General features: G+C 32.9%; 1 protein-coding gene across 1 annotated transcript; it reads left to right on the top strand.

The window, feature by feature from the left end:
- Positions 1 to 4202: 4202 nt before the first annotated feature.
- On the top strand, positions 4203 to 15397 carry LOC106762180 (kinesin-like protein KIN-7D, mitochondrial). Its single transcript, XM_014645934.2, has 25 exons — positions 4203 to 4893; positions 4997 to 5094; positions 5256 to 5345; positions 5576 to 5628; positions 6877 to 6942; positions 7305 to 7358; positions 7556 to 7615; positions 8139 to 8217; positions 8349 to 8416; positions 8735 to 8791; positions 8904 to 9008; positions 9260 to 9364; positions 9554 to 9661; positions 9745 to 9876; positions 9992 to 10174; positions 10404 to 10604; positions 11914 to 12054; positions 12386 to 12511; positions 12617 to 12667; positions 12838 to 12885; positions 13012 to 13158; positions 13334 to 14065; positions 14726 to 14855; positions 14969 to 15053; positions 15144 to 15397. Exons 1-24 carry the CDS (start codon positions 4565 to 4567, stop codon positions 15049 to 15051), a joined length of 3246 nt encoding a protein of 1081 aa, XP_014501420.1. The 5' UTR covers positions 4203 to 4564; the 3' UTR covers positions 15052 to 15053; positions 15144 to 15397.
- The last annotated feature ends 1258 nt before the right edge of the window (positions 15398 to 16655 follow it).

Genomic DNA, 16655 nt, shown 5'->3' with positions numbered 1-16655 from the left:
CAATTAATTGATATTGGTATTGAAAGATTTCACAAGACTACGTCATGCATATATTTCTTTTACAATGAGGTTTCACAGTGGTAAAAGAAAATTACTGTCTACTTGTTTCTCTCTTATCTCTTATATATATTTTATTGTTTTGCATATTATTTATATAAGAAAGATTTACACTGGTTTTAGATTTGCTTGTTTATTTGTTATTATACTTTATGGTTGTACTGTTAATACATGATTAGATTGTCAGGCATCAATTTAGTGACTTAACTTCTATATTACAGAGATCCAGCAGTCCCTTTTAGTTAAATAACAATTAAACTTGATAAAAATTAGTTTACCGTTAAAATATGATTAACATAAATTAGATCATGATTACACTATCAGTAATTCAAAGTCCGTGTTCCAAATTTATAAATATAAATTTAAAACAAAAATTTAAATAATTGAATTTATTACAAATTATCAAGTGAACTTCGAAACTTTTACTGACTTTAACATTAAAATACTTAATCTTTTACCAGTGTCAAAAACTAATCACAACAAAGAAGAACATATGGATTAATAAACAAAACAACTTCATCTATAACTATAACCGAAACAATTATTTTTACTATTAAAAGTCTTTATATCAATGTCAAATATATATTTTTTCTTTCAATAATTATACATTAAATGCAATTTAAATAAAATAATTAAGAACGTGAATATGAAAATAGTAAAAGGTATAAAATTAAAACTAAGTTATATTTTCCCGTAAAAATTATAACATTAATTAAAATGTTTTGACCATCAAAACGGGTTATCTTGCCAATCATTGTATTTCAGGACAACTCAATCTTTTGTCCAAAATGAAATGTTTTTTAAATTCAATTTAACATATCATCATGATTTCACATTGAATTGCTATTAATAGTAAAACATAAAATTTTATGATAATGATGCTAGAAAGACAACGTAAGGTAGGTAGAACTACTAAAGTTGTGGCAACCATGATACAATATGCCTTCACAGATTTTTTCCACAGATCATGGACCGCGACCTAATGAGTACCTCAACTTGTTTGTTTATTGTTTTAGTGAGGAGAAAAGTAAAAATGTGAAATTTATAAGTCATTCCCTCATTTATTTATTTCTGTATTTTGGTAGGTCTACACAAATTTCATTTCAACAACAAAGAAATTGACAATGGACTTGTGTATGATTAAAATGAAGAATAAAATATACATTGTTTTAAATAAAATTATTAAAACATTAAATACGTTTTTCTTTAAATATTAAATAAAAATATATTTTCTTAGATTTTTATAAGGAAAGATGATATTTTAACACTATTTTTTGATACTGCACACGTGTCAAAATGTGATTGGACGATTTCAAATTAAAAACGTTGAGGCAGAAATATATTTAGAAGAGAAAAACCAAAATTTATTTTTTTAATTTGAAATCGTCCAACCACATTTTAACACGTGTACAGTATCAAAATGATGTAAAAAAATTGATATTAAAATATCATTTTTCTTTTATAAGATCTCCGTATTCTGAAACGTGGTGGAGCGTTGCCTTCTAATTCTCACCCCCACAACAAAAGTGTCCCAATTGCACGTGAGCCACTACAATGGTTGAATGAGGAGGTGACAGCTTCTAGCTCACTTCTTATTACACTCACAAACATATCCTATCAAATGGACCACTCAATGTTTTATATTTAAAAAATAATATTTTCATAGACATAAACTTTACTTTTTTTTTTTCAAAAACTATAAAATTTCATTCTTTCAAAACTATTTTACTATGCTATGTGTGTTAAATAAATGTGAATATATGTTATTTTATATTTATTTGCATATATTATAAATGTGTCTTAAAAATACAACATAAACTAAAAACCAGATGAAACTATAACATATAATGAATACAATCTTATAAGTCAATGATAATTTAATTTTAATTTTAATCAAGTTTTCTATTAATAAGTTGGAAATTATTTTTGAAAAAAAAAAACTAGTTTACCAATATTAAAAAATAAATAAATAACAATCATCACGTTCAATCAATAACAAAATGTAAAAAAAAAAAAAAAAAAAACAGAAAACCACAAATTTGACCTTTAGAAATTTTTATATAAGTTTACTCACAAATTTGGAACAATTCATATTATTCTTACGACATATTAGCAACAGATCCTGATGGATGAATTTGTTTTTATATGTTTTTCTTTTATTTTTTGTTTCCATAGTTGTTGGTTAGTTGGAACTAACACATCTTTGAAGCTTGTTTTCCTCTAAAACGACCCCACAATTATATCTTACTCCCTTTCTCTTAATTTCAAGTTTGCAAATCACCATCACTCAAAAAACTTTTATAGGTTTGGATTGGGATAGATAGTCTTTTAAATTGGAAGCAAGAGCTAATAATTTCTCAGTACTTGCAATCCCCATCACACACCTTTTTTTCCCCTTTTCTTTTCTTTGTTTTTCGTTTACTCCATCTCATCTTTAGTTTGCCTTGCAACCAATTTCAATTTTTCTATATAAATTCAATCATTATAACTTTTACGGACATGAAATTTCAACTTAATATACATAACATTCAATTTAAACTACCCTTATAAACATCTACTTCCTTAAATTAATCAAGGCAAGTATAGAAAAAAATGTACTCTAAAAATATTAGAAGCTTAATATAGGATTTAAACAGAGAAGTTTATACCTCCCAAAATTAACTCTGAAGATCAATTGTATCACTTATTTGATTAATTAATTTATGACAGTCTTATCCAATTAGTCAATCAAATATTTCAGTTCTTACAATGTTTTAAAATGTTATTGTTTATATTAATATGACAATTGTTTTGGAGTGTAAAGTCAATATTAACTCTTATTAATAATGTTATGATCAAAAGTTTTCAAAAATTGTTTTTTATTTTAAGTTCTTTTTAATCATTCATTTAATATTGTTTGGATGATATAGGTAAAAGATTTTTCGATGTTAAAATAAGTTTAAGTTTTATGATTCTGATAATTAATGTATATTTACATAATTATCTACGTTCTTATCTCAAATTTGTATTTATAAATTTCAAAGTAAACTTTTAATCAGTATCAATATAATTATGACTCATTTAATAATAATTACATTTTGTCATAATTTAATTTGAATTAGAAATAATGTCACAATATTTTGATTGTTTGAGCAGTTAATCCCAGTCACCGAGTTACAAAGACATTTTACTATCATATTTATCATGTAATAAATTGAAAAAGTGTCTTGTTTAATTGACCAAACGATGATACAATACTAACAATTATTTTTAATTGTTAGTTTCTTCCTATTTGTCATTCTTCCTTTATATTTTTGTCTTATTTTTAATTCCTTGTTTGTTTTGTAGCTCTAGCGTTTGAGCATTTTGTGGTTTTGCCAACACAGCGAACGTAAAAGCCAACGGAACATGTCTTTCTTCTTCCACCGTGGGTTTATTCCCCAATTTCAACGCAATTCGCCCAAAAGCTTCGCAATGTAAAAGTCACAAAGTAAACAAATTGAATTCAAACAATGTCAGATTACCATAATGCCCAAAAAACGTAGAATCCAAATTTCAAATTATTTTCTTCTGATGCATTCATTAGTTGTTTAATGTTAACAACGCCCTTTATTACACACTTGTCTTTGAAAATTCAGAACCTTTACCTATTGTAGATTGATTAATGTTAACAACTCCCATTTATTACGTAGTATTATTGATGTTTTTCAAAAAATGCATTGACCAGTGTTAACAACACATTTATTAACTAGATGTTTTATTTTACATTTATTAGTTTTTTTATTTATAGAAACGAAAACAATCTCATTCAAACACGGTAGAAGGAACCATTGGATTAAAGATTTAGTAAATGCTTAAAAGATTAAATAAAAAGTCTAAAATAATTATTATAAATTAAAACTACAATGTTGTCTTATTATTGATGATGGAATGAAATGGAATTAATGGTGATCGGCGGGCGCAGTTATTCCCGCTCAACTTGGCATGCTATTTTTGAAAGGCGTCTCGTCAGCACTATTTTATCGTGCGCGGCGCGGGTCCTTCCAAACACTTTAATTCAATTTAAACCCTTTCATTTCACCCACCGTGGTAAACATAAATTAAATTTATTCCATTTCATAATAATAAAATTTAAAATTTAAACTCTTCTCGTTCAAAACTAAAAATATTAAAAAAGGAAATTAAATTTGAACTGTGACGATGAGCATCTTCTCCGTTCTCTCTGCTCCCATTCATCTTGGCTCACGGCTAGAGCTACTTCCTCTGTAGTAAAGAAGACGAAACAATCTGTGTCTCCGTGCGCGTGCGTGCTTGCGTGTTTTCCTCTCTTTGTCTCGTACAATAATATCCTAAACCATCGAAAGGAAGCAACGGAGAAAAGAAAATGAAAAGCCAGGAGAACCAAATTTTGATCCCTTTTCTTTGCATATCCATGTGACACTTCTGACACATTCTCTTCCCCTCGCTCCTTCTCCCTCGCTGCGTCATTGGTTTCTACTGTGTCACCAGCTCGGTGAGACTGAACTCAATGGCTTCTTCCTCTCGCGGAAGGAGTAGCTCGCCGTTTTCTTACCGTAAACCTTCCACTCCTTATTCATCCACTTCTTCCTCTTCTTCCTTCACCAACGGAAGGTTAATGCCGCGCTCCGGCTCTTCCTCTACGTCGTCGTTTTTCAACTCCGGTGGCCGATCCATGACTCCCAGTCGTGGTCGCACCGAGTCAACGTACAACGGCTCTCGAGGTTACGCCGGCCGCTCTCCGGTGGCGTTCGGGGAGGAGGACCTAATTGCGGAGCCGGTGGATTCGTCCAAGTCCGGCGATAGCATTTCGGTCACGATTCGGTTTAGGCCGTTGAGGTAATGCTTAGATCTGAGGTTGTGCTTTCAGATCCATTCGCTGCGCGATTGAATCGTTCGGTTTTTCCGTTTGTGTTATCTGAGATTGAATTTTCGGTTGCAGTGAAAGGGAGTATCAGAGAGGGGACGAGATCGCGTGGTATGCGGATGGCGAGAAGATTGTCAGAAACGAGTATAATCCAGCTACTGCCTATGCATTTGGTATTGCGTAGTTATTGTCTTCTTCGTGTGGTGTTGTGGTTATTCGTTTTATTGATTTTTTATCAGTCAGTGAGGCTTCTACTGGAAAATTGACTTTGATTTTGATGCCAGCGGGGAAATTGTGGATGCTAAATTTAGAACTCTGTTTTAATTTGTGGCAGATAGAGTTTTTGGACCACATACCAATTCTGATGAAGTGTACGAAGTAGCGGCAAAACCTGTAGTGAAGGCTGCCATGGAAGGCGTGAACGGTATGGAGTGTTAATTTTGGATTCGATATAAATTGATATCGTGATGCGAGCAGAGTCTAATTTTGGTACTATCAAGTTATTTTAATGGATTGAGGAAAACTGTTATGGTTGTATACTAGGTGGAACCGGTTAATTGTATTCTGGTATAGTGTTAAGTTTGGAAGTCGTCTTCTTTGTTGTTCATTAATTGGTTGCTTGAAGATGATTTTTTTTTTTTCTGCATATTGCAGGAACTGTGTTTGCCTATGGAGTGACAAGTAGTGGTAAGACACATACTATGCATGTAAGTGTCATTTTTTAAATTACTGATTTGGTTTTCCTTTTGTTTTCATTTTACGCTTTTTTGCTGCAAATCCATGTTTCGTGTATCGCCTTTCGTCAATCACCATGTCGCAAATTTGCAACTTGCGTGTCATCCATATTTTACAGATTTTCTTGTTCTTAGAGTTGGTTGTCGTCAGACAAGGTCCGTGTTAACAAGTTAGTGATGCTGTGTTGGTTTATATTTTTGAAGACAGCAGCACATATGCCATATGATATGTAGTATGTGTAAACATTCACGTCGTATACTTTTTCTTTTTGTGAAAAATATAATGTAATATTATTCCTGCTGTTCTTAGACATTACGGTGGTTAAGGATTGTTGAGAAGTGCCGTACTGCTTGTTTCAATTCTTGAAGTGTGGCTTATATATCTAACTTCACTTAACGCCATTTGGTTTTGAGATGATATCTAAAATGAGTAATTTCTAGGAAGATTATTTTCTGGGTTGTTTAAAGGGTTTAAAGGGGTTTTGATCCACTTATGGTTGACTTAGTTTTTTGGACAGGATAATCAGTTAACTAGTATTTTGTATAGCGGAATCTGGTAAACTACCAATGAGAAGTTGTATGACTGATGTAGGACTATCGATTACGCATGGAACAACTTTTAGGGTTAGGACCATTTTCGGTGGATATTGGAAAATTTTATATTGGCAGTGCTGACAATGAATACATGAAATTATGATTCAGTTCAAGTTAAAAAGGTATGTGTGCGCACACACATATCAAGATTATTTTGCAAGAACTAAGCTACGTATAGGAGTTTTGTAGTCTAGTGTGATTTAGTTATGAAAACCACATACATTAATGCAGTCGTTGGATCTTTTTATTTCCATCCAGTAAATGTAGTTTTTATTGCATATTCTTGCTACCCATTTAACATAGCCTTACGTTCCGACCGTCAATTTCACTCCCACTGGTTGAATTGTATAAAGTATGACATTATCAAGTGATTTGGTTGCAGCCATTTGTATAATGATCCTATTAGCATGTCCACTGTAGAAGTTTTAAATTTGGTTGTAGCTTGCTTTGGCTTGCCAATGCTTGATTAACTTGTACCACATTTGACGTTGTCATGTTTCTTGCTTCATTTTCAAAGTAATTAATGCCTTTGCAATGCATTTTGTAATTTATTCTTTTCTGTATAGACATGATCTCTCCAGTCATGTCTCTCTAAGCTCTGATTTTGTTTCCAATAACAATGTGCAGGGAGACCATAATTCACCTGGTATTATACCCCTGGCTATTAAGGATGTTTTCAGTATGATCCAAGATGTAAGATTATTTTCCTAGCTCAGCAGTTGTTGGTTATTTAAATCACATATTAAGCATCATGCCATCGTTGTTCATTATAGTTTATGTTTTGAAATCATACGTGGCAGCTGTATCGTTTGTTGTTAGTGTCTGTATGTATCCTGTGTGTCAGTCTCTTGCTTTGTTCTCTACAGAATCATCGAGGTGCTCCTTGTAGTTACTTTCAAAGGATTACCTGCAAAGCTATTTGAGCTCTCGGTTTTGATTCATAATAGTTAATAGTTGCTATTTCAACTTGACTTGAATTGATTACCAAAGTATTCCATCTTAATTTTATTTTACTCTCATCTTGCTTGGAGTGCCTAACTGTACTTTTACTGCAGACCCCAGGAAGAGAATTCTTACTCCGAGTGTCATATCTAGAAATATACAACGAGGTAAATGACAAAACAACCCTTGTTCCATCATTTTTTTGCTAAACACACTTTAGCCATTGTACAGTTACGCTTTTTGTTTTGCCTTAAATTTTCCATCCTGCCTCTGTCATTACGTGTCATTGATTGTCACCTTATATTGTTGGAGTTAATGTTTGGCATAATGAAAATATTTTGGTTGCTTTTTTTTTTGGTATCAGGTGATAAATGATTTACTCGATCCAACTGGCCAAAATTTACGAGTTAGAGAAGACGCACAGGTTTCTTGTTTCACTATTTCTTCTCAATTGAATTCTGTTTAGAGTACTTGATCTACTATTTTTATTCTATCTGTAAACGACAGATCTCTCGATCTGTTTTTATTTGGCTTTTTATACATCAATACTGATATTTCTAGTCATCTTGGAATGGAGTGCATGTATTATGTAAGAACTTTTAATCTGAGAGTAAAACTACTTTGGTGCTGTTGTTGATACTAAATTGGTTCCCCGGTGAATTCTGATATTTGAGTATTATTATTTTTTCTACTTTTTGTTTGCTACACTTACAATGTAATTTTGACCATGTTCATGGAAGAATATTTATGTTTTTGTGTTTTTAGCATATTAAAAGATTAACTTCTAAGTTGGAATCATGTGTTATACTTTCCATTCAAGAAATAAAATGACAGCATTTGTAATTCAAGGAAAATTTAGGAGTTAAATTTGAACTTGATACGGTTATTTTTCGTTTTCTAGTCTAATTGGAACGTATTTTATTTTTTATTGTGATTTTGTTTTCCAGGGAACTTACGTGGAGGGTATAAAGGAAGAAGTTGTTCTATCTCCTGGACATGCACTTTCCTTTATTGCTGCTGGAGAAGGTAATTATCTTATGAATGATAGTGGCACGATTCTGCCCATTCGTTTTCAAAATTGTATGTCATATATTACCAGAATCTTGACTAATGGTTGGTTGAAAAACATTTATTAACAATTTTTTTTAACACGGCAGAGCACCGTCATGTTGGATCGAACAATTTTAATCTCTTTAGCAGCCGGAGTCACACAATATTTACACTGGTAAGCATGCTTGATATGGTATTTGCTGCAATTGTATATAAAATACCCGACTCAGGCCTGAGGCTTTGTAATTTCAAAAAGGCCAAATGTATATGGTTGTGCGGATTGCTGTACTTTTCTGTATACTTCTTAAAAGCTGATAGACGATTGCTGTAAATATGTTTAGTGATTACATAGGTAATGTATTTTGGCTTTCTGTCTGTCATGGACCTCTTTAGGCCTTTTTTTTTACTTTTATTATTTTTGTTGTTGTTATTATTATTTTTTAAAAAAACAATCGAACTCTATTCTTATTGTTTTGTTCCAATACATTTGCAGATGATAGAGAGCAGTGCCCATGGTGATGATTATGATGGAGTCATCTTCTCTCAGCTAGTACGTAAAACTTATTTATGGCTTCACACAGTATTTCACTGTTTTCTTCTTTTTTCCGACTTTAAGATCGGACATTTTTTTCCGACTTTTTTTTGCTTGTTTTCTTCTTCAGAACTTGATTGATTTGGCTGGATCGGAGAGCTCAAAAACTGAAACAACTGGATTAAGAAGAAAGGAAGGATCTTACATCAACAAAAGTCTTCTGACACTCGGAACTGTAGGTGTTATAAAATTTGTTTGTTAATGTAGCAGTTAGTTATGCATTATTTTTGTATTTCTTTCAGATCACTGTTTATTATCTAATTCTGTTATATGTTGATAAAAAACAAGTATCTATTAGGCCGTGCCAAGGATTCACTTTTTGTTTTAGCGGGAATAGATGAAATCTTATATATATTTTTTGTATTGCTTTTGGGAGTGGATCGGGGGTCTTGAGTTCTGTCTTGATTTTGTGATTTCATTGTGAAGGTTATCGGAAAATTGAGCGAGGGGAAGGCATCTCATGTTCCTTATCGAGATTCAAAGCTGACCCGCCTCTTGCAATCATCTCTTAGCGGACATGGACATGTTTCAGTGAGTTTTGGGTTCTACAGCATTTTCAATTATTATATGCTTTAAGTATATTTTTCTGTCTCTTTTTTTCTGTAGAGTTATTATTGTATTTGAATGTGGTTCTTTACTAAGGTGAATTTTGTCCCTGCACCGTTAGATTGTCCGTGTTTAGGCACTGCATTAAAATTTCTTGTAACGTGAAAATTTCAGCTTATATGCACAGTAACTCCAGCGTCCAGCAATATGGAGGAAACTCATAATACCTTGAAGTTTGCCAGCAGGGCAAAACGTGTAGAAATATATGCCTCCCGTAATAAGGTTGGCTCAAGCTAGTGATATCTATCGAATTGCATGCCTATAAGCATGAATATTTGCTTATTTATTGTGGAATTCTTTAACAGATTATTGATGAGAAATCTCTAATTAAGAAGTACCAGAGAGAAATTTCTGTTCTGAAACTAGAACTTGATCAACTAAAGAAGGGGATGCTAGTTGGTGTCAATCATGAGGAAATTTTGACCTTAAAGCAAAAGGTTTTTAGCTATCCTGATATTCATTTCTACTGTTAGTTGTTACTTTTTACACACGCTGTCTATGATTTGTAACAATCTTTGCTTTTCTAATTTTTCTGTTCTGTTATACGCGTAGTTGGAAGAAGGTCAAGTGAAAATGCAATCAAGATTGGAAGAAGAGGAGGAAGCCAAAGCTGCTCTTATGAGTAGGATCCAGAGGCTAACCAAACTCATTCTGGTTTCGTCAAAGAATGCAATTCCTGGATATCTAACTGATGTTCCCAACCATCAACGAAGTCATTCTGTTGGCGAGGATGATGTGAGCATCCTTCAGTTATACAGCAATTTTTTTTTAATCTCGTTTTCAATTTTCATTTCCATTGATTGTTTCTTGTCACTAATTTAGTAACGCATTCCTTGTTGGACATGCACAGGGGCTTTCATGTAAACCATTCCTGAATGCCCTTGTGTTCAAATTAGACTTTCATTATGGACTTTATGGACCAGGTGGCAAAGACGTTAGAACGTGTTTTTTTTTTCTTTTTCAGAAACTTGATGCCTTGCCTGATGGTGTGTTGATTGAAAATGAGAGTCAGAAAGATACTTCTGCGGTGTCATCTGATCTGTTTCATGATGGTAGACATAAAAGATCTTCTAGTAGATGGAATGAAGAGTTCTCCCCAGCTAGCAGTACTATAACTGAGTCAACACATGCTGGTGAATTGATCAGTAGAACAAAATTGACAATGGTAAACTCAACTTCTCTGTAACAATGTGTTATTTATTTATTTTGTTTTTTTTATCACACCTCAATTTATGCTTTTAAATAAGTTTCTCAGATAGATGATGCGGTATTAGAATGGAATCAGTAACTTTAAAAAAGTATATATCTAGGCCAAGTTGTTTTTTTTCCCCTTTTTTCTGATGTCAATGCCCAGAGTGACTGAGGCGTGTACAAGCTAGAGCATCCTTGGGAGGGCATTTATCTAACTGGGACTGCAATCACATATTACAATTTAGCCAAACTGTTGAGCAAAACACCTTCGCCAAGAGTTACTTAAGATGAATTGAACATGGGTATTGCCTAGAGAGTGTTATATTTCACTTTGGTTCCTTAATGATGGAACTTAATAAAGAGTATGGAAGGATGATCTTCCACAGAAGTGGCCATTCGCTTACAATACATTAAATCTATTTGGCAATGGAAGTGAATAAACCGGTTTAACATTCTTTTAAGCTCACAACCAAAGTAATGAATCTTATTTTTGATTTATTACATATAAAAATATGTGTTAAAGATTTGAGTCATAAATTCAAGAACATAGAAATAAACGAATAACATGAAAATAAAGGTGCCAAAAATTGAAGTTAAGGATAAAAGATGGAGTAAGGTAAGAAGTGAAGATCTGACCACTTGAGTTTGACTTAAGATTAGTCACAGGGAGAATCACCACTTGAACTTCGAAGTAAGTCTAACTCATTCACATAAAATTGGTTTGTAAAGCAAAGATTGCCCCGACTTTTATATTGTAAAGTAGTCTTATGTTTAATTGATTTGAGATTTTAAACACACATCCCTCTTACACGCTGAGGTATGAACATTTTGTACGTGGGGTTGGATAGTTATGGGTTGTCCAAAAGCGTCCCAACAGCAGATGACATGATATGCTCAACAAACCTTATTAGGACAGATTTTGATAACATATTAAGAAGTTTTAAGGTGAGGATTTTTCCATTTATATACTATAAATTGATCTTCTATATAGTTTATAATGGATTTCTTTTAACATTCTTGCTTTTGGGTGCTATTTTGGAATTCTAAAATAAGATGTAAAATTTTGGAATTCCTCTCTAATTCTAGAACAAAATTTTCAAAATTAAAAATTAATAATTTGGGCCAATGATCTCCATAGCTTTAGCCTTGATTGATGCTCAATTGGGTTCCATGGTCCTAAACTTCTTTTATCTTTTCTCTTTCTTATTTATGCACTCATTATTTAAGTAGTTTGTTGCTGTATGCTTTAAAATTGTGACTCGGGACTGCTATATGAATTGTAGGGTGGGATGACAGCGTCAGATCAGAAGGATCTCCTTGTTGAACAAGTCAAAATGCTAGCTGGAGATGTTGCTTTAAGTACTAGCACTCTGAAGCGGTTGATGGAGCAATCTGTAAATGACCCTGAAGGCTCCAAAATTCAGGTATTTTGCTTTGTTTTTAGACAATGTCGCATTGAAATGTGTTGGTAGAAACACTAGGAAATTAATAATTAGTAACTTTCTCTCTAAGATTTTTTATTTGACAATAATGATGTCTCCAAATACACGTTCTAACAATGTCAGTCAAGTTTGTTTGATGCATTTACTGATGCCAAACAACACTCTGGTATTGTTTTGATTCCCCTCACATTTTTCTGTCATCCTCAGTACTTGGCATGCCATTTTTAAGCAATTGATAACATTATAACAAAAGTTACAGTCTTCATTCCTAATTGAAATGATTGTGTTCTTTATAATGCTGTCTCAATTACAGATTGAGAACTTGGAACGTGAGATCCAAGAAAAAAGGAAGCAAATGAAGGTGTTAGAGCAAAGATTAATTGAAATTGAGACCGGAGATTCTCCAGTGTCTAATTCATCACTAATTGAAATGCAGCAGGTTAGAGATATTGGTATTGAAATTTAACAAATATAGATTTGAAGCTTATGTAAATCCTATGGCAAAGGTCATATATGATTTTTCTTCATGGTTTTGTTGTTACAGACAGTGACAAGGTTAATGACTCAATGTAATGAAAAGGCCTTTGAGTTGGAGGTGAGTAGTATTTTAGCTTTGTTTGGGTGTTGAGCTGTTACTCTGTTTCCAAAATTGTGACCCCCCTCCCTCGAGTATTTAGCATTTGCATTATACGTTTTAGCATAGTCCGTGATCAAGTATGGCCACTCTTTCAAAAAAATTAATTTGTTTTTTTAAAATATATGTAGCTAAAATCTGCAGACAACCGTGTCCTTCAGGAGCAGCTAAACGATAAGGTACTTTCTTATATTTTTCTGACTGTTTTCTTACTTTTTGGCCTTTTTTTTTCCACTTTTGAGCTAAGCAAGTCTACAAGTTTCTGTGTTGGTAATCTCCCTCATCAATTTTTCTTTTATTAACAGTGTTCTGAAAACCGAGAGTTGCAAGAAAAGGTGAAGCAGCTAGAGCAGCAACTTGCAACAGCTACTAGTGGTACATTGTTAACGTCTTCTGAACAGTGTGCATCAGGAGAACACGCTGACGAGTTGAAAAAGAAAATACAATCCCAGGTAGCTTTTCTTTTTTGTAATAGTATAGTTGAATATTTTTGTTCGTTTTTACTTTTATATAATTTTTGTATTCCCATCTTATCTGTGGTTGCCTGGAACTTATTAATGAAATTCCGTGTTAAGGCTTCAGGATATCATCCTGTACTAAATGGCCATTTCTCTTCCCTATTTTCAGGAAATTGAAAATGAAAAGCTAAAACTAGAGCAAGTTCACTTGTCAGAAGAGAATAGCGGGTTGCGTGTTCAGAATCAGAAACTCTCTGAAGAAGCTTCTTATGCCAAAGAACTGGCCTCTGCTGCTGCTGTGGAACTGAAAAATCTGGCTGGGGAAGTGACAAAACTTTCATTGCAGAATGCAAAGTTGGAAAAAGAATTGATGGCTACGCGAGATCTGGTCAACTCTCGTGGTGCTGTTGTGCAAACAGTTAACGGTATTAACCGCAAGTTCGGTGATGCAAGATCTGGAAGGAAGGGGAGGATTTCTAGCCGTGCTAATGAAATTTCAGGAGCTGTTGTGGATGATTTTGAGTCATGGAGTCTTGATGCTGATGATTTGAAGATGGAACTACAGGCTAGAAAACAAAGAGAGGCAGCTCTGGAGGCTGCATTAGCCGAGAAGGAATTTGTTGAGGAACAGTGCAGGAAAAAAGCTGAAGAGGCCAAGAAAAGAGAAGAGGCCTTGGAGAATGATCTAGCAAATATGTGGATCCTTGTTGCCAAGTTGAAAAAAGAAGGGGATGCTGTTCCAGAATCGAACATGGATAAGAAAAATGATGGTGCACAACAATTAAATGGTACAAAAATTAATGACATTGAAAGTAACACAGTTCCCAAGGAGCAGCTTTTTGATGCACCAAAACCAGATGATGAAATTCCCAAAGAAGAGCCATTGGTTGTTCGCCTCAAGGTAACCCTATTATGGAATTATTTATGTTTTTTCTTCGTCCTAGTAAATTTTGAATTGATTTTCAGTTAGTTTTTAATTATTGGGTTTAGGTCGGGAATAAGGAAAATAAAGAATAAAGGCCGTGAATAATGGATATTAAATCAATTTGATTTGATTTTGATAAAAAAGTTGCAGACCCAATATTTTTATTTATCTATTTATAGTTTATCATTTTAAATTTCAACATTATTTTTGCAAGCTGAACTTGTAGGTAAATTGCAAACGAAATTTCTCTGTATTTAAATTGCGATCTGCAATGAACGACTTCTAATAATTTATTTTAGTTCTTAACAATCAATGTATTGGACCTTCATCGTGAAAATGAGTAAGATCTTGTTGAATAGATTTTACTAAAATTCTTGATTGAGAAATTATTCAAATATGTTCTCTAATAGCCTTTGCACTTTTAAATTATCTATGGCTTATAATCATAGCCTTTTGATCTATTTTATTTTGGTAATGCATGACTAAAAGAAAACAAATTATAATCATTGTTAATTTTATTCTTAGTGCACGTGGACATCATTTGAAAGATTTTCAATTTCCAAAATTTGTTATGCAACTCATTTCTGAGACTTTGATGTGTTATGTTAATAATGTTGGTACAATTTATGATTTCAGGCTCGCATGCAAGAAATGAAGGAAAAAGAGCTCAAGTACCTTGGGAATGGCGATGCCAATTCCCATGTTTGTAAAGTATGTTTTGAATCTCCAACTGCAGCAATTCTGCTTCCATGCCGACATTTTTGTTGTAAGTCTTTTCCTATCTTACCTGAATCTATTAGTCTAAATTTTGTTGGTGATTTTCCTTTGTGTTTACAATTTTTTGTCAGAATACTGATAGCCTATCGTTTGATCTTGCAGTGTGTAAATCTTGTTCACTTGCTTGTTCTGAGTGTCCAATATGCCGCAGAAATATTACAGATAGGATTTTTGCTTTTACATAGAGGTCCTTCCATTATCTTTTACAATATTATTGTGAACTCCAAAATGCGTAAAATATTAACTATTCCCATTTTCGGTTTTCTAATCTTTGCAGGTATCCCATTGAGTTAATATACGCCATGCTATAATAATGGGTGTAATTCTTTTATTACTTTGCTTGTACGTAAAGCCGTTCAAAAGGTATATCAAAATTTTCTTTCTTTTATACTACCCCATGGGAACTGTATAATAGGGGAGACAAAGGGGTGTGGAGAAAGAATGTAAAAAGGAAAGAGGTGTAAACAGCACTGCTGAAGTACGTATGCACTATACGTATGTTATATAAATCCAGCAGATTTTTGTTGCCCATCCCGTGTTAGTGCTTTACTGAGTGTGTAAGTGCAGTGAGTTTTTTTTTTTTTTTGGTTATGCGGATGCACTAAAGTCGTTGTTTCATACCCATTATCTGTCAGTACGATACCCATATTTAATGGGATCCCATAGGATGCATTGGTAGACTTTAACCGGAATCTTCGTGAGACTCTTCTCGAAACAACTTCTCTATAAATATTTCTAAGAGAAAGTAAATATATTTGTATTGGAATTTATATAGATACGTGAGAAATTTTTTACCAAAATTAATTTTTGCATTAGTAATATGTATAGGATCATAGGGAAATGTAGATATACGCAGACGATACGCAAATTAGAGTTGTTTTTTCCATGGTTAGGCATCCCTTTAGGAATAAGGTGATCTTCCCCTTAGAGAGGGCGGTTGCTCGCAATAACCAATTCGAGACTATGGGCATGGCTCCATTACTAGTATTTAGCGCTAATTACGCTGAGTGTTTGTGAACAGGTCCCTACTGATTGGTTATATACATAGTCTAGCGAGTAAAGTTACGAAAATCATAGCCTCACTTGGTAGATTGTGCTGTAGATAATGTTTTGTTTTTATCTTTTTAGAAAGTGTCTTTCGTTTGAGTAGTTTTTGCTCAAAAAAAGTTATTTTTACGAAAAAAAATTGAAACTGTGATGTAATTCTGGTAAGCTCTAATAGACTAAATTTAATCCTCAATTACCACTTTCGGTAATTTGTTGAGGTCGTCGAGGAAAATGCTTAATAATTTTAAAAAATAAAATATTTTTAAAGTGAAATAGGATAACATTGAAGTATCGTTTTGACGTTAAATATTTAAAAGGAAAAATTATTTAATGAGATTTGGTGGCAGAAAACAATATTCATTGTTTTTGCAACCAAATTGACTCTACCATTTACGTGACAAAATTAAGGATTTAATTTAAACGTAATCACTGTTTATGCTTATCATTTTAATATTTTGATAATAACTTGGTCAGCCTATTTAACTGGATAAACTTCCTTTTGTTGGCTTTATTAATTAAAATAATACTCAGGAGATGTTCTTGACTTCCGTTTTGATCCAATTGTAGGCATATAAATCGTAGTTATGCATAACGTTTGGAGTCTTCAACACGGGAATTGTTCTGATGGAAAGGTAATTTCATTATACTTGGTGTAGAGCTTATTTTTTTATGAAATGATATCTTTAATTTTTAAAAGAATAAAAATAAAATTACTTCTTCAATTATATTGAAAAAGGTTAAA

This window comes from Vigna radiata, chromosome 5 (genome assembly GCF_000741045.1).
Source record: "Vigna radiata var. radiata cultivar VC1973A chromosome 5, Vradiata_ver6, whole genome shotgun sequence".
Lineage (NCBI taxonomy): Eukaryota > Viridiplantae > Streptophyta > Magnoliopsida > Fabales > Fabaceae > Vigna > Vigna radiata.
Note: the sequence above shows the minus strand (reverse complement) of the source record. Positions and strands in the feature narration are given on the sequence as shown.